This window comes from Rhinolophus sinicus, chromosome 16 (assembly GCF_057876585.1).
Source record: "Rhinolophus sinicus isolate RSI-liver-muscle chromosome 16, RSI-T2T, whole genome shotgun sequence".
Lineage (NCBI taxonomy): Eukaryota > Metazoa > Chordata > Mammalia > Chiroptera > Rhinolophidae > Rhinolophus > Rhinolophus sinicus.
The window spans coordinates 136931943-136952790 of record NC_142516.1 but is presented as its reverse complement, the minus strand read 5'-3'; the positions used below and the strand labels follow the sequence as shown (position 1 = coordinate 136952790).

Below are 20848 nucleotides of genomic sequence, written 5' to 3'. Positions count from 1 at the left end.
TCATGGATGGTGTAGATACCTAACCAGTGCAGTGTACATCTGAAGCTGAAGCTGAATAATATTGTATGTCACCCACAATTTAATATATATATATATATATATATATATATATATATATATATAGTCATGAGATATAGAGTACAGCATAGGGAATAGAGTCAATGGAGTTGTAATAGATATATACGATGTCAGAGGGGCAATAGATTGGGGGAGGAGGGTTATCACTTTGTGAGGGGTGAAATGTCTAACTATTGCATTGTTTTGTATACCTGAAACTAATTAAAAAACAAAAACAAAAAACACTATGAGGACTCCAATTATAAAAAGTCAACAACAAAAAAACCGCTTTAAATATCATTTATTCTGTCCACTTTTGGCTTTGCCCTCAATCCACGGTCTATCCACATGAGTGTGAGCAGGCTGGACCGAAAGCTGCCTCCTCCACCCCTCAATTGACTGGCAGTGACCCTGAGCATTGTCAGAAATTTCTCATCATGTGTGGCAGACAGGCTTCAGAAAAAGAGAAAGACAAAACTCATATAAAACCAGCCCTATCATCTGAACAAAAAACATCTCAGAGTACCAGTTGGGGAATCATTCATTAATATCAATATCATTATTTCCATCATCATTAATAGCAGATATTTATTGAGCATCTACTGAATATTGGGCTTGACGAATGACAATAACCAGGTAAAATTAATTATTTTAATGGAATTTCTCTGAATATGATGTGTAGATTTTATAGGCTAAGGAATCTTAATGAAGCCTTATGTCTTAAAGTGTTGAGTATAATTTTTTAAGTAAGAATTCTTATCTCTATCTTCTATTGTATGTGCATAGTTTTCTCAAGTTAATACTTGTGAACAATTGTGAACTAAAATAAATTACTTCTTAGAAAAATCCAGACAAATTTTTAACTGTCAGTACACCAACAATTTTACCAGCCTGTAAAGTTTTCTGCCAAATTTTTTAAGATCATTAGAACCTATTAAGTACAGTGTAACCAGCCGCCTAAAGGCAAACTGGAGAGAATCATAATCTGATTTTATTCACATCTTATTTTTCCCAAGTCTGATTCAATTTAAGCTTGGCTAATTCTCTTTCAGATTGACAGCCACTGAATCCTGCTAATAGGCAGAACACAATTCCTCACAAAATGCCCCTACTTTATTCTTTATTTACACATAGCTGAACGAGTTCCCATTCACAGCTTCTGCACTACAGCATTTTCTGTAATGGATACTGCAATGTAATGAACACTAGAATTCTGAAGTGAAAATAATATTGCTATTTTGTCACTAACCAATTCCTCCAGTCATGTCATCTCCAAAATTATGCTGATAATTTCAACAAGGATGTATGACTCAACAGATATCCCATAATTACTTTTACTTCATTTGTCTCACAGAAAACCCGATCCAACCAGATGAAAGCCACTGAGCCAGAAATGGCTTAAAATGGTGAAAACTTTCTATCACTAATCTTGTCAACTGAAAAAAAAAAACAATTTAATGAATTTGTGACACCTAAGCTGCAAATAAAAATATTTGCAGTTATCCAAATTATTATAAATTATTCAAAGATAGGGGGAAAGGGGACAAGGAAGGAAGGAAGGAAAGAAGTAAAAGATAGGGTGAGAGGGAAGGAAGAGAACAAGGAAAGAAGAAGAGAAAAAGTTAGTTGAAGGAGAAATTCTTTGACCTTATTCATGAGTATGGGAGAGGGAAGGGGTGGCCATCAAAATGGCATCACTAAGCCATTCAAGATCGCTGAGAAAATACCCATTGGAGTGGAAAAATATTCAATTCTTTGTTAAGCACACACAGGCGATCCTCTTGCCCTCTTTCTTTCCCCCTTGGATGCCATGACGACTGTCATGTGATCCAGCAAACACAGACCTCTCTAGGGTTGCACCGAGGCCTGAACCATCCGCTCTCTGAAGGGAGCAGGTTGCTTTTGTTGATTGAGATGCACAGGGCACCCCAGCTGACTCTTCCCCGTGGCAGTAAGTACCTGCAGAGCACCTGGGAGAAAGCCTACCAGGATCACAGGAAAAAGGTAGGAAAGGCACGGGCCAGGCCCTGGCAGCTCAGGGTGAGGCCCCCAGAGCAGAACCCACAAAATGCCAGGGCTTTCCCTGGAAACCAAAAGCTAATTTTCTTTTCAGAGATGGAATGGTTGAAATGACATTTCCTTAAAAGGCTGGTCATATATGCTGCCATACACTGAAAATTCTATTAAATAGATTACGGTTTTCATGTGCCATCTTTTAGGACTATCCTTCCTCAATTAAGGCATATGTTTATAAAGTACTTAATTTTTCGTAAATGACTCAAAAATTATCATAAGACTCAAAGATCCGAGGGAACTTCTCCCCTCTCAAAACAGCATATTCCAGTGGGGCTGAAAATCTGATTTTATCTCCATTAGAAGATATATGATTATTTCCATTTTATTTGATGCAAATGTGGATGTCTTTTGAGAAGGTCACCATGTGGTTCCAAAATGGCCTGCTGTGTCTTCTGCCTGTGAGACCTCCGCGGAGCCATCCAATGGCTCAGCGCTCGGCTGGGCATGTCTCTCCACATCTGTGTTCATTAAGTTTGAGAAATGCTCTTAAGAAGGGGTCGCTCTGGCACAGGCTTGCTCTGTGATGATCTGAAGTAATCCCCCCAGGCAGAGGACCCAAGGTTTCTGCAGGATAAGGGGACCCACGCAAGCCTTTCTAGTGCCTGGGTTGTGGTGGCACGGTGGCCTCAGGGAGGCTTGGGTGGCACTTACAGCAAGGCTGGCCTGGTTCCCCCATATACACGCTTGGGCCCTGCACCCACTATCCCCTTGAGAGCCTTGCTGAGCGCTCTTCAGCTGTCCCAGGGCTCACCCTCACTTCCTTAGACCTCCGGTCTCCCGAGAAATCTTGTCTGTGTCCTCTAGAAAATGCTCTGTAGCCCCTTTTTCTGCTGTCTCATATCACTGTATGATTAATGTAACAGATTTATTATTTTATCCAGTCTGTGAGTGTGGTGGCTGTGTCCTGTCACCATGATATTCTCAGTAACTAGAGCACACAGTACGCACTTAGCTAATAGGTGTTGCTAGAGAAAGATTGTAAAGGGTGTGCATGACAATAATAAATATAAGTCACTTAGCATCAACTCTTTCAATAATAGATAAGGATGTAAACACCCGTGGGTGTTTTGTTGATCATTTTTGTGTACCAGGGACTAGAATCTTGCCCTGGTAAGAGATAGGTGGTCAATAAACAGCCCCAGGTTAAGTGAGTAACCGGGTTCTGTGCTGAGAAACTGTAAGAGAAAGAAGATTTGACACAGTCATTATGGAAAGTGGAGAGCCGATTGAATGGAGAGAGTCAGTGTGTTGACAGTTGGCATGGGCCCCAGGTGTGGTTGGAGAGCATAAATACACACAGCACTGCTGCATGCAGCTCTGCAATGTCCCAGAAACACATGGCCGCTGGGTCTAACAATGGAGTGCTGGCACACCCCAATATGGCTTGTGGCCATCAGCAGGGCGTGGGGCCAGGGAACAGATGAGCCTGGTGCAAGGTGTTAAAGGGAAGGCCACACATCTCACATGGAAGGGAATGAAGTGAAGATGGGGAGCCAGTCAAGGAGAGACCCTGGGAGCCACATAAAGTCGATGAGTCACTGTTGGGCATGGTTGACTAAGGAAGCTTTAAAAAAAAGGGGGGGGGGGTACTGTGGGTGAGGAACACTGAAGTACAGCTTCCCAAAGGGGTGGTTTCAAGGGAGGACAATACCTGGAGTTCTGGCAGGGGTTTCCTGGAGAGGAGAGGTCAGGACTTGAGGAAGTCAGAGAATGGAGGGTAAAGGGAGCTGGCAGGCTGCCCCTATGGCATAGAACTTATTTAGGGGAAGACAGGGCTGTGGACCAGACACTAAAGGCCCCGGTAACGAGGGAAAAGATGTGCCTGCAGCAGAATGAAGGGTGAGGAGGAGCAAGGACGGTGAGTGCGGGTGCCACCCCGCTCTTCCTGGAAGCAGCAGTAAATAACCAGCAAGACCCTTTTTACCGCTCCAAGCCTCACCAGTAGGCACGTTCAAACTTGGCTCAGGACAAATTCTTCTACCATGTGAAGAGTAGTGGGGGGGTCAGCTCTTTAGAGTAATTTCATTTCTTGGTGCTTAACTGAGAACCCTGGGAATCAAGGGGTCTTTGATGCAGTAGAGGGGAGCAAACAGACTTGGAAGAGAACACTGTGCCCAAAACCAGCTCTAGAAATCAAGTATCTCATCCTCAGCCTGGCATCTCAACAGAGCCTTGTACCTTTCTCCTGAACACACATTTATGCTGAAATAAAATAACCTTAATAAAATACGACTGCTATTGATGTTTCCCTAACTAATAAAATATACATATCTCATCCCTAAACCAGTATCTTAATTAATATGAGAAACTCTAAAGGTGTTCTCTATAAAGTAAGAAATAAGACAAGGACGCCTACTATCTCTTACACCGTTTTAAACTGCGTTGGAGATATTAATCAATGCAAGTAGACAAGACAAATCCACTAGGCAAGAAAATAGGTATCTTTTTCTATTTGTAGATAAAATGATTAAAAATGTGGAGAACCCAAAAGAACCAATGGAAAAACATATAAATTGGGAAAAATAATTGATAACTTCACGTGTATCACAGAAAAAAGATTAATATCCGTGTGTATAAAAAAACTTCTACAAATAAGAAAAATGCAAATAACCCCATATGAAAATGGGCAAGTGATAGGAACAAAAAGTTCACAGAAAAAGAATTGCAAATAGTTCTTAACCTATAAGAAGATTATTAACTTCATTTATAATAGAAAAACGCAAAGTAAACTTGCACTCTAATACCATTTCTCAACTATCAGATTGTCAAAAATCTCCAAACTTGTTGGCAGTGCTCTGGTGAGTAAAAGGGCACAGCTCTGGGGCGGGGTTGATTTAGCAATATCTAATAAAATTATATACCCTTTTCCCTTTATCCAGCAGTCCCATTTCTAAGTATCCATTCTAAAGGTACACTGGCAAAAATAGGAAAAGAAATTGCAAAAGATTCTAATTCAGCAGTATTATTTGTCATAGCAAAATTGAACCCAAATGTCCCTCAAAAGTGAGCCAGGTGAAGAAATTACGATGTTTTCATACAGTGAAGTACTATGCAGCTATAAAAAGGAATGGAAAACATCTATATATAGTGATTTCTAGAATATACTATGAAATGAAAAAAACAACGGGGTTAAAAATGTGTAAAATATGCTATGTTTACCTAAAAAAGAGAGGGTGAAAATGTATATATACAGAGGGTGCCAAAAAAATGTATACACATTTTAAGAAAGGAAAAAACTGTATTAAAATTATAATACTGATAACAAAAGATGAATATAAGTCATGTGTATACATTTTTTTGGCATCCCCGGTATATATACATACACCGATAAATATATTTACACATACACACATTATATATGCGTGGGGTGCCAAAAAAATGTATACAAATGGACACTTTGCTCAACGTTGCTCAAACAGTAGTTCTCAGTAATCAGAAGTGTCTGGACACTGATGGTAACCACTTGGAGCATCTCTTGTAATTGCAGAAGTCAAACGTGACTTGTATTCATATTTTGTCATTTGTATTTATTACAATTTTAATACAGTTTTCCTTTCTTAAAATGTGTATACTTTTTTTGGCACCCTCTGTATATACATATACACACACCTATAAATATATTTATACATACACTCATTATATGTATATTCTTATATTTTCAGAAATGAAAGAAATAACTAAAGTTAGAAGATTTGTCAATAGGGAATAGGGTAAAGATGATATAGATAGGTCCCAGACCACTTAGAAAAACAAGTTGACAGATTTGACTTTGAAGCCATGTAAATATTTTACATATTATAAAACAAAATTAAATTTTGAAAAGCATTCCAGAATGAGGGTGTTATTCAAACCCTCTCACAATCTAGGCCATTTGCCATCTCCCAGCTCTCCCCATACGTGTTCCATCACCACACACTCCATGGCTTTGATTCCCAGATGCTCATGCATTCATTTTAGACAGACTCAGCTGGTGGAGCTTCCCAATGCTGTCATTTTCAGATTATTAGCTAATAGGTCCCAGTAATTAGTGATCTATAAACAAGTATCTATATAGAAGATGGGGGAATTCCTTTTTATTGCAAATGATAATATATATATAGCCCTCGTGCACTTATTTCATCACATTTTAAAACATAAATTTCTTTTTTTTGTTTGTACATCTTCTGATAGGAAACGCTGCAGGAATCATTTTGCAGTTAATCAAGGTTTAAGGCACTCATCCTGAAAATATTGCTGGAGGCTCAGAGATGAGAGTGAGGTGGATACAGGGACATAATTCACTGTCTTAAAGGCCTTTGGCAACAGAATACAGAATAGAAATGTCAGCTGGTGGTTACGGTTAATGAATTCTCATTCCTCAGTACCCACTTAATTCTCTGTCTCCACTTGGAAATGACAATGTAGGCTCATTTTTGAGGCCTGCCTGGTTCCTCTAGGGTATATTCACATTTTGAATGAAGTCCTGAGCCTCATTCAGAACTTTCTGCCACAGGCTGACTGGGAATCTTTGGTGCCATGAATAATGACCTATACATGTCCCCAGTGCAAGCAACCCAGAAACTGGGTGGTCTAAGCTCACATTAATTATCCACTAAAAGTGTGCCTGGGGTCCTACCGCCCGCTCTGTGCCGTAGGTCCGGGATGCCCAGCCGCTCGTGGACACCCGTGCCCCGCTGTGTCTCCGCCACCTCCACCTTAACATCAAGAAGCTGAAGGTACCTTTCAGTGCTACCTCCCAGTTAACTGTCATAGCTAACTAGAAAATGTCAGCTTAAAAACCCACATAAACAGTAAAGAAAGACTCAATAAGGAATAAACAAATGGCCATCAAAGGTAAAATGCTGTGTAGGCAACCAATCAACCTCGTTTCGCCCCAAATGGAGCTGGTGGGTAATTGCATGAGAAATCTTTCTGTAGTCTTCCATCATGTCTTAAGGAAAAGGGAGAGAGGGAGGAGAGGAAATTTGCAGTGGCAATTTATTCAGTGCAGTTCTAGAGTAATTAATTAGCATCATTTGTTAATCCAGACCGTTTCATGACCACCTCAGAATATTTATTTCTTGGACCTTAAGCCATCTAGTGAGAGTAAGAATCACACAGTTATGATGATACTAATGCCTCCAAAAGCAAAATGCTGTGTGCTTTTTATGTGCCTGTTAAGCAGTCATTTCCTAAATGGGCAGAACAAAAGCTAAGTAACAAGTTTTGAGCAAATCAGCAGATCAATCAACTTAAAATCCTAAAGCAAGAGAATTGTTATTTCCTCTGGGTTTAAATCTTTTCTTCTGCTGAACAGTATAAAATATCTCTCTTACAATATAAAGTGACTTCCTCATTAGCCTCCCTGTCATAGGTCAGAGTTTGAGAGGATGACCTAATTTCACAAAGAATTCTATCATCCTCGCTGTTACTTCCACTCTGAGCATATGAAATTTGGCCCCATCCTAATGTCTTTCAATTCCTGGACAAAGGAGCCCACACACGTCACCCTCGTTGCTGAAGCTTGCCACAGCAGCGTTGATGATATTTGAGGAGGCAATGTAAAACCCACAGGGTGCTCAAGTCAAAGGAAGGGTGGGGTGAAGGAATCCTCTGAATAAATGTGTGCGGCAATAGCATGGACACAGCTGGTGCCTCTAAAGGCTCCTTGTGTGTCTGCCCGCAGCTGGAAGAGGAGCGGCTCTCTGTCATTGACAGGGACAACTATCTGCTGCTGGAGAAGGTGTCCTGCATCATGAGGACCAGGGGACAGACGGACAATAGAAATGACTACACACACAGGAGGTAACTGGGGCCCCTGCCACCGGTCAGCGCCATACCTGGAAGGACCTAGAGCACTTGGCTCCGAGGCCTGAGCAGAAGAGTTGCCCATGAACCAGAGTGAGACGTTTCTGTCCTCTCTCAAGCGAGTCATATGCCAGAGAAATCCCTTTTCCACTGTGGTCCATGAATCAAAGTTTTACCAAAGACTTGGCTTCACTCTGGAGGGTTTGGGGCGGGTGGAGTGGGGTTGGGTGCGCCCACTATCCAGTCCTGTGATTAAAACCTGGAGCTCTGGGTCAATCTCCATTTTCCTGGGACAGACGACATTAGATCTAGAATCACTCTCTACCTTAAAGACAGATATTTAACCTGAGTGTAAAATCGTTGTTCAGTGCTGCTTACTTTAAAGCTGTAATGAAGGGGCCTACGATTAACAGTTAATCTGAGTTTAATAGTTAATCTGAGGTGTCACTCGGGGAGAAGTTTACCATGCCCCTACTCCTAGCTCCAGAGCTCTGAGATTTTGGCCAGGGGGAGAAGCAGGCCATAAAACAGAGGCTCCTGATCTCTCCCCAAAGGAAGTGACTTCATTTGCAGCAGAGTGTGGAGAAGTCCAAGCCTCATTGGACATGAAGTCAAAGGTATTCAAATTAGGAAGAAGTGAACTGTCCCTATTCACAGATGGTATGATCTTGCATACAGAAAATCCTAAGGAAACCACCTTAAAAAAAGAAAAAGCTATTAGAACTAATACACAAATTCAATAAGGTAACAGGATATAAGATCAATTGTAAGATACAAAAGGTAAGATACAAAAGTCAATTGTATTTTTATATACTTGCAATGAACAATGTAAAATTGAAATTAAGAAACTGACTTCTTAATTTAGAAAGAAATTAAGTTTAATTAAGTTTCTTAATTAAATTAAGAAGCTGATTTCACAAAAGCATCAAAATAAATAAAATATTGGGGATAAATTTAACAAAGGAAGTGAAAAACTTATATTCTGAAAACTACAAAATATTTTGAAAGAAATTAAAGAAGATCCAAATAAATGGAAAAAAATCCCTTGTTCGTGGATCAGAAGACTTAATATTGTTAAGATGGCAATATTCCCCAAACTGAGCTACAGATTCAATGCTATCAGAATCCCAGCTTACTTCTATGTAAAAATTGACAAACTGGTTCTAAAATTCATATGGAATTGAAAGGGACACCAAATAGTCAAAACAATCTTGGAAAAGAAGAACAAAATAGGAGGGGTCATGTTTCCTGATTTCAACTTACTACAAAGCAGTGGTAAGCAAGACAATGTGATACTGGCCTAAGGGCAGACGTGTAGATCAATGGAATAGAATTGAGAGTCCAGAAATAAACCCATGTGTCTACAGCCAATTTATTTTCAACAAAGGTTCCAAGACGATTGAACAGGGAAAGAATAGTGTTTTCAATAAACGGTGCAGGGACAACTCTATATTAATATGCAAAAGAATGAAGGTGGACTCTTACCTCACAGGATATACAAGAATTAACTCAAAATAAATAAAAAACCAGAGGGTAAGGGCAGAGGGGGGGTGGGAGACGAGGGTAAGGGGGATCAAATATATGGTGATGGAAGAACTGACTCTGGGTGGTGAACACACAGTGTGATTTATATATGATGTGATACAGAATTGTACGCCTGAAATCTATGTAATTTTACTAACAATTGTCACCCCAATAAATTTAAAAATAAATAAATGAATAAATAAATAACCTAAATGTAAGAGCTGAAATTATTAAACTCTCAGAAGAAAACATACAGGTGAAGCTTCCTCTTTGACAATGGTCTTAGATATGACACCAAAAGCACGAAAAACAAAAGAGAAAATAGATAAATTGTACTTAATCAAAATTCAAAACTTTTGTGTTTCAAAATCACACTCAAGAAAGTGAAAAGACAACCCACGAAGTGGGAGGAAATATTTGAAAACCATATATCTAATAATGGAATTGCATGTAGAAAAATGAAGAACACTTCCAGACCAATGATAAAAAGACAAATAACTCAATCAAAAGATGGGCAAAGGATCTGAATAGATATTTCAAAAGACTAATAAGCACATGAAAAATACTCAACATCATTAGTCATCAGAGAATGCAGGTCAAAATCTCAGTGTGATACCATTTCACACCCAATAGGTTAGCTAGAATCAGAAAGGCCTTTTAGGGCAGCTGGTTGGCTCAGTTGGTTAGAGTGTGGTGCTCTTAACAACAAGGTTGCTGGTTCGATCCCCACATGGGCCACTGTGAGCTGCACCCTCCACAACTAGATTGAAACAACTACTTGACTTGGAGCTGATGGGTCCTGGAAAGACACACTTAAAATAAATAACAGTTTTAAAAAAAGACACAACTCGGCAACCTTGTGGTTGAGAGGACGCACTCTAACCAACTGAGCCATCCGGAAGCGGGATTCGGGGAATTGAACTGGCAACCTTGTGGTTGAGGACCCACTGGCCCATGTGGGAATCGAACCGGCAGCCTTTGGAGTTAGGAGCACAGAGCTCTAACCGCCTGAGCTACCGGGACGGCCCGACAAACAGACCTTTTGACTGAAAGTCACTTGATCCTAAAACCTGTGCTCCATTCTTCTCTCCTTGCTCCTCTGCTCTCCCCTAGCTGATGGGGACCCAGCTTCTCTTGGTCCTTCCTCTCCAGTAGCTCCTTCCCGCATCCAGATGCAGCCACCCGATTCAGTCCTTCTTCACCTCTCACTTGGACCACTGCAGTTGGGCTCCCAGTCGATACCCCTCCAGTCTCATTTCCTCCAATCTGTTCTTCTTCTATTCTCCACAGTGATCTTTCTAAAACGTACGTCTGAATGTGGTTTAAAGCCTTTTGGTGGTCCCCATTACCTTCAAGATAAGTCAGAACTCACTGAGTTGCACACAAGCCCTCCCAAGTCCAGCCTCTGTCAACCTTCCACTGCGCTTCTTTAGACATGTCATGCCACCTGGGATGTTCTTCCTCTCTGTGCTTGCTTGGTGACACCAACTATTCTTTCAAGGCTCTGTTTCAGTGTCACTTCTGATTGCGATCTTGTGCCTGCAGGAAGTCCTGAGCATTCCCATCTCTGTATCCTCAATGCATCTACAATGCCATGTTGCATTTTCTCCTCTACATGTCATCTCCCCTAACTGGGCCATAAGGTCCCTGAGTTCAGGGCTGAAGCCCAGCACCTCTCAATCTGGGCACCTGGAGAAGGATGGGCTCCTAAGTGTTTGTAAAACAAGTAAACAAGAGCAAACACACCTTCTCTGGGAGCCTTTCCTGTCCTGTTGGCACTCAGCCTCATCCTCTTGAATGCAGAATGAAGACTCTGTCACAAGCTTTAACTCTCAGTATTTCAATAAATATCTATGCTGTTTTTTGGAGTTTAAACAGAGGGAACAGAGAACAGGAACTTCACAGAGTGCAAAGAAAAAACAAAATCATTCTGGGAAGGATCACAAACTCAGAGCCATTGTATCAAGCTCGAAACTGGCAAGAAGACTGGGCAAGAACTGAGAAGTACCAGGACACTCTCATGAAGCATCACGGGAGACAGCAGACATGCAAAGGGAAAAGGTACCTGTGGTTTCTTCTTCATTTTAAATCCATAGCTATCTGAAATTTCTATCCACTTCCTCAGATTCATCAAACATATGGGCTCACTAATTCTTTGCTGTTTTAGGACACTTTATTCTATTGTCAACAAGCGTATGCCAAATGGTCACATCCTAATAATAGAAGACACAGAACAATGACTCAACTGATGAATTCATCCACTATTTACACACACACACACACACACACACACATAAACACACACTTATGAGGAGATAAAAATGATCTCAGCTGATTGATTATAGGTTGTAGGAGAAAGATTTGGTGAAAAATAATAACTTATCAGGATAGTATGCATAAAACTTCATTAGGAAATCATGTGATAATCCTGAATTAGCTGTCACCCACTGTATCCAGAAAAGCAAAGAAAATCAGTAATTTGAAAGAGGTTGCCAGATAATTTAAACTCTAAACTCGCTCTCTTTATTTTATCCTTGTTTCTGGCAACATCATAATTCTGAATGAAGAAAAATGTAATTTTAATTTTGTCATAAATTATCCTGCTTATGACTGTCCCAATGAATCAACTTAGAGTTGTAAAATCTTCATTCAATTCCTTTAGAGCCATTATGTTGTGGAACATTTTCTCAAATTGCTTGCTTTCCCTTGAAATCTGGTCCCTCATAGGGGAAAATGCATGATATCAAAGTTTAAATAACCACTCCTGGCCCCAAGCCCCCACCCCTGAGCATGCTACAGGCCCACAGTCTCCCATCCCACGATCTCCTCCAAGGGGTTCTGCCCCAGAGGTCCATGCTGGCCCCACAGGCATTGGAGTTGGTGTTGGCTCTCCCAGAGCTTTTCTCCTTGCCTGGTAGGGACATCGAGAAACCCCAGCCTTCCTGCCTCCTTGCCTTGGACATTTCTTACAGAATCTTGAGGCATGGAAAGAACAAGTGTCTTTGCAAAGATGCATAACTAATAAGCAATTACTGATTACTAAGGCATTCAGTAAATTTAGTTTGTTTTGCAATTTGCATCGAAAACTTGAGCACGTTTCAAATCTTTAGTTTTAATTATGAAACAAATATTTCTTTACTGTAAAAAATAAAATATCATGCAGTACAGAATGTCTAAGTAAAAGGCAGGGTTTCTCTTGGACTGAACTCCCTAGAAGTAATCAGTTACCAACTTGTTTGTGAACATTGACTTTATGCATTATTTGTTTAAACAAAAATGGGATCAGACTCTATGTAGTTTTCTGTAAATTGCTCATTTTATTCAATAATGTATCAAGGGAATAGTTTCCTGTCAGTACATAAAGATCTTTTCCATTCTTTTTTAGCAGTTAGAAAGTATTTTTGTTCAGATGTGTCCTAATTTATTTAATTAGTCCCCTAACTATAGAAATTTAGGTGTTTCTAGTTTTTCACTATTCCAAATTAAACTATGACAATCATCCTAGCTCATATGTATCTTTATACATATTATTTCTGTAATTTATATTCCTAGAAGTAAAATTGTTAAATCAAAAGGTATGCACATTTAATTTTTTGATACTGCCAAATTGCTCTCCAAAATGGTTTAGCAATTTGTACCTCTAACTTGCAGTGGCATCAAAATGTCTGTTTCCTCACACTCTTGCCAACACTCAATATTATGCATATTTTAGAATCTCACTCCATCTGATTTCTTCTATAATTGTCTGTTCATACCCTTTGATGAATTTCCTATGGGTGTGTCTCTTTTTGGTATTAATACGTACTAGTAACTGTTTATATATTACCAATGTATACTTTTTTCTATTACTGATGTCACAAATTTTTTCCCACCTTATTACTTGTCATATTACCTAAGTTTATTTTTATTTATTTATTGTTATTTATTTATCTTTTTAATTGGGGAACAGTGTGTTTTTCCAGGGCCCATCAGCTCCAAGTCAAGTTGTTGTCCTTCAATCTAGTTGTGAAGGGTGCAGCTCAGCTCCAGGTCCATTTGCCATTTTCAATCTTAGTTGCACAACCCACCATCCCATGCGAGAATTGAACAGGCAACCTTGTTGTTAAGAGCTCTGGCTCTAACCAACAGATCCATCCAGCCGCCTTACCTAAGTTTATTTTTAGATCATCAGATCTGTCACTGTTTTCCTTTATTGCATCTGGTTCTTGTGCCATACACACCTAGAAGGGGCTCTCTCAAAATAAGATTGGGAAAATATTCTCTTATATTTTCTCCTAATACTTTTATAGTTTTCTTGATGAATTTAAAATCTTTAACTAATATAGAATTTAATAAATACAGAATTTTTATACATTGTGTAAGTTAGAGATCACAGTTCATTTTTTTCCTAAATGTATTGCAAGTTACAAATTCAGTTTGCAATATCAAAAATTTTCATATTCTTCATACTTTATGCAAACTGTATCCCAGAGGTTTACAGCAGCTTCCACTACCCGCTTCCTTCCTCCGTTCCCCCAGGCTTACACAAAGGCATTACTTAAGTCCTCACCAGCACAGAAGAAGGAGTCACCACCTTGATTGCCAGTAAAATTATGTCTCTTCCTGTGAGTTCTCTTCATCATGAGGCCTTTTTCCATTGGGATCTCATGTTATTTGCATTGCTACCTCTGTTGTTGTCCTTCAGTTTATACCTGTCTGATTTGTTTTTTGACATCATTTTATTTTTAATACAGAGGGTGCCAAAAAATGTATACACATTTTAAGAAAGGAAAAAACTGTATTAAAATTGTAATACTCAATATATACCGATAACAAAAGATGGATACAAGTCATGTGTATACATATTTTTGGCATCCCTAGTGTTTCTGTGTCCTTTTATTTCAGGTTTGTGTCTTCTAAACAGAACACTGTAATTTTTCTATCTTATCTGAGAGGCTTCCCCCCCTCAGTTTTATCCGTTTACATTTATTGACATAAGTATTGTGTTTGCTTTCATTTCTGGTTTTTTGCTTGTTTTTGTTTTTTTACCCTCTCCCACACCCTCGAGTTTATATTGTTTTCTTTAGCAAATGTCAAGAAAATGCCTGGAGCCTATGGTTCAAATCCAGCCTTCATTCATTTACTTTGACTCTCTTGAAAGTCCTCTTTCATATAACAGGAAATAGATAAAGCCCAACAGATGTTAAGATAAAGCAAAACAAAGAAAGGGAAAACAGAAGCCTCTAGAAATAGGGTTTCCTGCAGCGGACAGCTCAGAGAAGGCGCTTTATTTGAAGTGTCACCAGCTTTGCTGAAGCATTTCGGGCTTGGCCCCTGTGAGGCAGCCCTTAGGAATGGTGCCTTGGCGAAGACGTGCTCAGTGCTTACAAAGACCAGACGGCAGGGAGCCAGGCCAGCCCACTTCCCAGTGCTGGGCCTCCTGCTGAGATTATCACTGCTCTGTGCTTTCCTTCCTCAGGAAAAGACAAACATGGAAACGCATAAGGAAACAACTGCCAACTCATTGCCTCTGGATCCCTAGTCAGAATTGTGATCTGAGTGTCCCAAATCAAAAGGCAGTTCTGTCACCAACGGCTCTCATGCCCTGTAATAAGTTTCCAAGGCCTTCTGCTTCTGTGTGTCTGTGAGGGAGGAAGGTGGTAACAGGCACGGGACAGAGGGACAGGCTATGGAGTTCCTGTGTCCAAAATCCCCTTCCCTGCTGTTGGGTCTGAGGGCTGTGAATTAGCAGGACTTGCTCTTTTCCTCCAGGAGCCTCCTGCCTCCCAGCCTTCGAAACATCAGGGGCTTAGTCAGCGTTGAGGTGGTGGTGGGGGGGCGTGTAGCAGGACACATTTTTAGGGGTAGGGCACTTCCCTTTCAAAAGAAAAACAAAACCAAACTACGCATTTAAAAACTGTAGCTTTAGGGAGGAAAGTACTCAGTTTTATAGGACAAGAAAGTTGGAAAGTGGTCCAAAGAAACTCTAGTAGCTAGCTGCCCTTGACCATGGGTCTGAAGATCAAATGCCCTCTCCCAGATGTCCTGTCTGCTGGGTCAGGGACCATGCTAGTCCAGTACAGACAGGATATGCTACAGTTTACCCTTAAATTTCCAGCAAATATGCCTCTCATCGGCTTGATAACTGTCAATGCAAAAACTGTCCTTCTTCCCTAGAGCCCAGATCCCTTCTCCTCTCCCCGAGTAGCTCCTCCCAAGGGAACACTACACTTTTCTTAATTTGCTGAAGGGCTACCCTGTCAGTTCTCCTGGATGTCTCAATCGTTTGCTTTTTTTTTTTTTTTTTTTTTTTGCTAGTTTAAATATTAACTTGAAAAATATCTCAAGTATTTTGAAGAAAGGGTTTCAACTTTCCATCCTCCTAATCCTTTTCAAATCATCCTCTTTTACCCCTAACTCCAAAGTGAGACATTACTTAACTAATTTGGTAACTGCTTTTTACTGAGGGATGATAAGATTTCTATAAGATCATCCAACAAAATCCATTAGGCATCCTGGAATTTACTGGAGCCCTCAGCGAACAGGAAGTATGTATTACTCTAATCTAGGGCTTCAGCCCCAAATACCCCCCCCCACACACACACACACACGAGGGAAACAAAAATAAAACAAACACAAATGATCTCCAGGAGTAGCAGTTAAATGTTTATGTGGTTAGTGCAGCATGGCACCACGGGGACGCAGGGCCATGAGACTCACTCCAGGCTCAATCAGCCCCGTTGAACCTCCATTGCTAGTTTGTAAAGAGGGGACATGAACCACCACCTAGAACTCATGTCAGGGTTAAATGAGTAGCGTGTGCAAAAATGATTTTAAAAGTGCCTGGCATTTACTTGGCAAGCAATGAATTGTTTCTTTCCTTCTTCACTGTATGCATCTGCCACACCGAATAAAAACACTAAATAAAAACACAGACTAGAAAATATATCTGAACCCGGTGTTCTTTGCAGCACTATGTATAATAGCCAAGACATGGAAACAATCTGAGTGTCCATTGACGGATGAATGGATAAAGACTCTGTGGTATATAATATATATATATATATGAATATTATTCAGCCCAAATCATAGTGAAACCTTGCCATTATAGATGGACCTCAAGGGCATTATGCTAAGTGAAATAAGTCAGACAGAGAAAAACAAATACTGTATGATCTTTCCTATATGTCAAATCTTACAAAAAACCCCCCCAAAACACAGAAAACAGATTAGTGGTTGCCAGAGGCAGGGGGAGGCGGTGGGTGGTTGAAAAAATGGGTGAAGAGGTTCAAAAGGTTAAAAAAAAAAAGTAAAGACAGAGCCTTTAACATTTATGCAAACCCTAAATTTCTGTTTATTGAAAATCATTGATTAAGAACATGTGAGCAAGTAGTATCTTAAGACATTTACCCACCTTAAGGATTTAGTGTGTATGGTGTGTGTGTGTGTGTGTGTGTGTGTGTGTGTGTGTGTTGAAGTGGGTATGGAAATAAATGGGGTAATGAAAAAGTAGAGGATGCTGTTAAAGTTATTTCCATTCTTTCATGACAGTATAGAACCAGGATTAGAGTTACATTTTTACATAAGTAGTTGGAATTAAGAGTTTAATTATTAAAATATTCCTATATCATCAGTTAACAAGTTTCATTGAGAACCTACTATATATTGAGCACTAAGCATAGCTCCCAACAGGGATTTGTTATTTTAGGCTTATAGTTAGAGGTGAAAGAGAATCTCATAGGTTCTATTTAAAGGTTTTAACCATTTAAGATAATGGAAACATCTTTAATGTGGCTTATTTTAAGCCACAGGAATCCATCACTGTGTTTACTGAGGTGGCTTTTCAATTTACACCTTGAGCAATATACAGGTTTTGGGAATATTTTGTGACTATATTGGCTACTCCTTGATGGGTTGTTTGCCTGATTATATCTTAACTATATTGTGCAAATAAATAAAACTCTAAGAATTTACCTAGCACTTTAGTATGTGCGTCACAGCCACCACACACTGTGGAAGTTAAGGTAAGCAGATAGTCTCTGGTGGAGGAGAGGGCAGTGAGCCTTAATTCTTTTCATGTGCAAATGATTCCATAGCAGAGAAAAGAACTCTAATCTACCTCTTTCCCTGATAGACATGCAAAACTAGTTCTCATTACCCTAGACTTTATTCACAGATGATTCCCAGAACAGCCTTCAGAGAGGGATGAGGGAAATAAAAGGAAAGAAAAACCAACAACAACTAGGGTTTGGGTGACATTCTGAAGGCACTGTACATCCAACACCAACAAGCAAACAAGGTTTAAAGTGCAAGTGTAGAAGCACTGATTTAGTGTAAAAGTACTACGATGCATTTTAGAAAGATTTTCAACAACAAAACTGTAACAATAAAAGATTATCTGATTATTTAAATAGACATTTCTCCACAGAAGATGTATCAATGGCCAATAAACCTATGAGAATGTGCTCAAATATTATTAGGGAAATGTAACTCAAACCCACAAGACCTAACTTCATACCCACTAGTTGACTTGAATCAAAAGACAGAAAATAACAAGTGTTGAGGAGGGATGTGGAGAAACTAGAACCCTCATCCTCTGCTGGTGGAAATGTAAAATGGTGCAGCCACTTTGTGAAACAGGCTGGTTGTTCCTCAAAAAGTTAAACATAAAGTTACTGTATAACCTAACAATTCCACTCCTACCCGAGAGAATTGAAAACATACATAAAAACTTGTATCAGAATGTTTATAGCATTATTTGTAATATTCAAATAGTAGAAAGAACCCAAATTTCTTTTTTTTTTTGTCATCTGTTTGTTTGGGTTGTTTTCTTTCCCTGAGGAATATTTCTGCTCTACATTGACAACCCAAATTTCAATCAACTGAAGAACAAATAAACAAAATGAGATATAACCATACAATGGAATATTATAAAATCATAAAAAGGAATAAAGTTCTGACACATGTTACGTTAGATAAGGTAAACCTTAAAATCATTATGCTTAAAGAACCTGGGTACAAAAGGCCGCATATTGTATGATGCCATTTACATGAAATGTCCAGAATAGGCAAATCCATAGAGACACAAAGTAGATTCATAATTGCCAGGGGTTGTGGGAAGACGAATTGGGAAATGATAGCTAAGGAGTATGGGTTTTGGGAGGGAGGGGTGAGAAATTCTAAAATTGAATTTGGTGAAAATACACAACTCTGAATATACCAAAAACCACTGAAATATGCACTTTAAAAGGGTGAATTTTATAGCATAGAATTACATCTCAATGAAGCTTTTTTTTTAAATTGTATAATTCTAAATAAAGTAGAATTATCAATGAATTGAAATACTCCATTTCCCATGCACTTTAGTACACTGATATTTTACTGTCCTTGCCTAAGGAAGGTGTTTGTTCCAATTTGTGTTTTTGATCCAGCAGGAACTGAAACTGAACTTCAGCAAGGCCACATCCAAACCTGGACCCAAAAAGTGAAGCAGGAAGGGAGGACTCAGAACAAAAATTGGAAAAAGAAGACAAGTCTGAGAAGTGATGATGGGGAAATGGCCAGGTTGCCATGGGCTCCCAATGCCCAAGCCACTGCTGGTCCCCAGGCGTGCTGGCCAGGTCATCTCCACTGTTATCACACTGAGGACAGCTGTACATGTGCATGAGGCAGCACTCTAAAATGGTGTGTGTTTGCACAATGTACTTGACCAGATGATTTAGCAAAACTATTTTTGTGCTTCTTAGGCTGATAGCTGGAAACAAATTATGCACAGTAACATTGGGAATTCAAGGATTTTGAATTTAATTCATTTTCTCTAGCTAATAATATTTATTCTGTTTCCATATTTTGTGCTGTTGTGGATGTGTTCATAATTCCCAGATGGATTTGTATAATTTACCTTTAAAAAGCTGTGATTATTACCTTAACACATATCTAAGTAAATCAGATGAAAACTCTTCAATATGATAAAACTACAAGCTAACTCCAGAATACATAACCTAAGATGTAAAAGGAGTCAGTGGGTCCTGGTTAGAATAATTAAGTGTGGCTAAGAGTATCTCAGAAACTGCTTACTTTCTCAGTTATGCCCAGGTAAGATCATTCTTAACCTATTCCACAACAATTAATATCTATCTTATTGTTAGTGCCTCAAAAACTGATTAAAAGACTCATATAACCTTCATTCATTTATTCAACAATCTCTGTGTATGTGCCAGGCACTAGGGCAGCCTGGGACTCAAGATGAGAAAGACAGATGTGGTCCCTGCCTCATGGACCAAGAGGTCCCTGCCTCTTGGTAAGGTCACAGTACCTAATTACTCTTCACTATATTTAACTCATGCTATAGATTTAAGTTGAATTTGCTACTAAAAACATAAAGGAGAGGGAGATCTAAGATGGCGGAATATATACACACTATGCCTGATTCCTTCCATCAACAAATTAACATTACAGATAAATTATAGAACAATCAACTTGAGAATCACAGAAGTTTTATAGCTAAAGATATAAAGATGCCACATTGAGATTGATAGGAGGGGCAGAGATGCGGAACTGCTAACCCCAAACCTCTGTGTGGTGGTTGAGAACCAGGAGGGATATCTCAGCTGTGGAGTTTCCCCCCAGAGGAGCGAGGGAACCCAGCCCCACACTGGCCTCTCCAGCCCAGAGTACTGGTGCTTGGAAAAGGAGCTACCACAACATCTGGCTGTGAAAAACAGTGGGGATTTCAGCCATCTAGGTGGGACGGAAGACTACAGGAAACCCAGGCATCCTCTTAAAGGGCCCGTGCATAGACTCTTTCACTCCCAGGCACTCACCTTGGGTTCCAACGGAGGGACAATAACTCGGGGGGTGTCAGAGACATATGGAGGAGGCAGGCTGAGTTGTGTGGCTGCAGGAAGAGGGCTGGAGGACAGTCACTATTTTCCCTGTGTGAAGTCCCGCTCCCATGCAGCCAGGGAGGCAGCCATCATCTTTAATACGTTAAGCCCAACCCCTACGCTTACGACCAAATCTGAATCTGATTGGTCTGGTGAGCTCTGGGGCTCCACCCTGTTGATTCACTGGGACTCCGCCCCACTCAACTTCCCTAACACCTAACACGGGAGGCACTTTCTCCAGGAGCAACCAATCCTGCCCGAATTGCACTCTTTCCAGGAAAACTCTCAGAGTCTGACAGAGCCCAAGCAGGTAGCGACTGGCCTCAGTGTGTTTTGAGACTTTTGCTGAGTAGCTTCAGGCTCAGTACTGGCACCAAACCAGAATTTACATTAACCTGGTGACCACAACTCTTCCCAGTCTAGTGACTCCCCGAGGCTCTGCCTCACTTAACTCGTATACTACATAAGGCTTTATCAGTGGCTGAACCTTAAGGTGGCAACAGGCGTTGGGGTGTTTTGGCATTTTTGTAGAGCTACCC

The 20848-nt window shown here is 40.0% G+C and overlaps 1 protein-coding gene across 3 annotated transcripts; it reads left to right on the top strand.

Annotated features, from left to right (window-relative positions):
- The first annotated feature begins 1897 nt into the window (after window positions 1-1897).
- Window positions 1898-19609, top strand: CFAP97D2 (CFAP97 domain containing 2). 3 transcript variants are annotated; one of them, XM_019742044.3, is made up of 5 exons: window positions 1898-2061; window positions 6768-6848; window positions 7799-7917; window positions 11314-11505; window positions 18858-19609. In XM_019742044.3, exons 1-5 carry the CDS (start codon window positions 1972-1974, stop codon window positions 18862-18864), a joined length of 489 nt encoding a protein of 162 aa, XP_019597603.3. In that variant the 5' UTR covers window positions 1898-1971; the 3' UTR covers window positions 18865-19609. The 3 variants fall into 3 exon arrangements, with proteins under 3 accessions (XP_019597603.3, XP_019597602.3, XP_074185671.2); XM_019742043.3 differs by having other exon boundaries at window positions 1905-2061; window positions 18855-19609; XM_074329570.2 differs by having other exon boundaries at window positions 1917-2061; window positions 11323-11505; window positions 18855-18991.
- Window positions 19610-20848: the final 1239 nt, after the last annotated feature.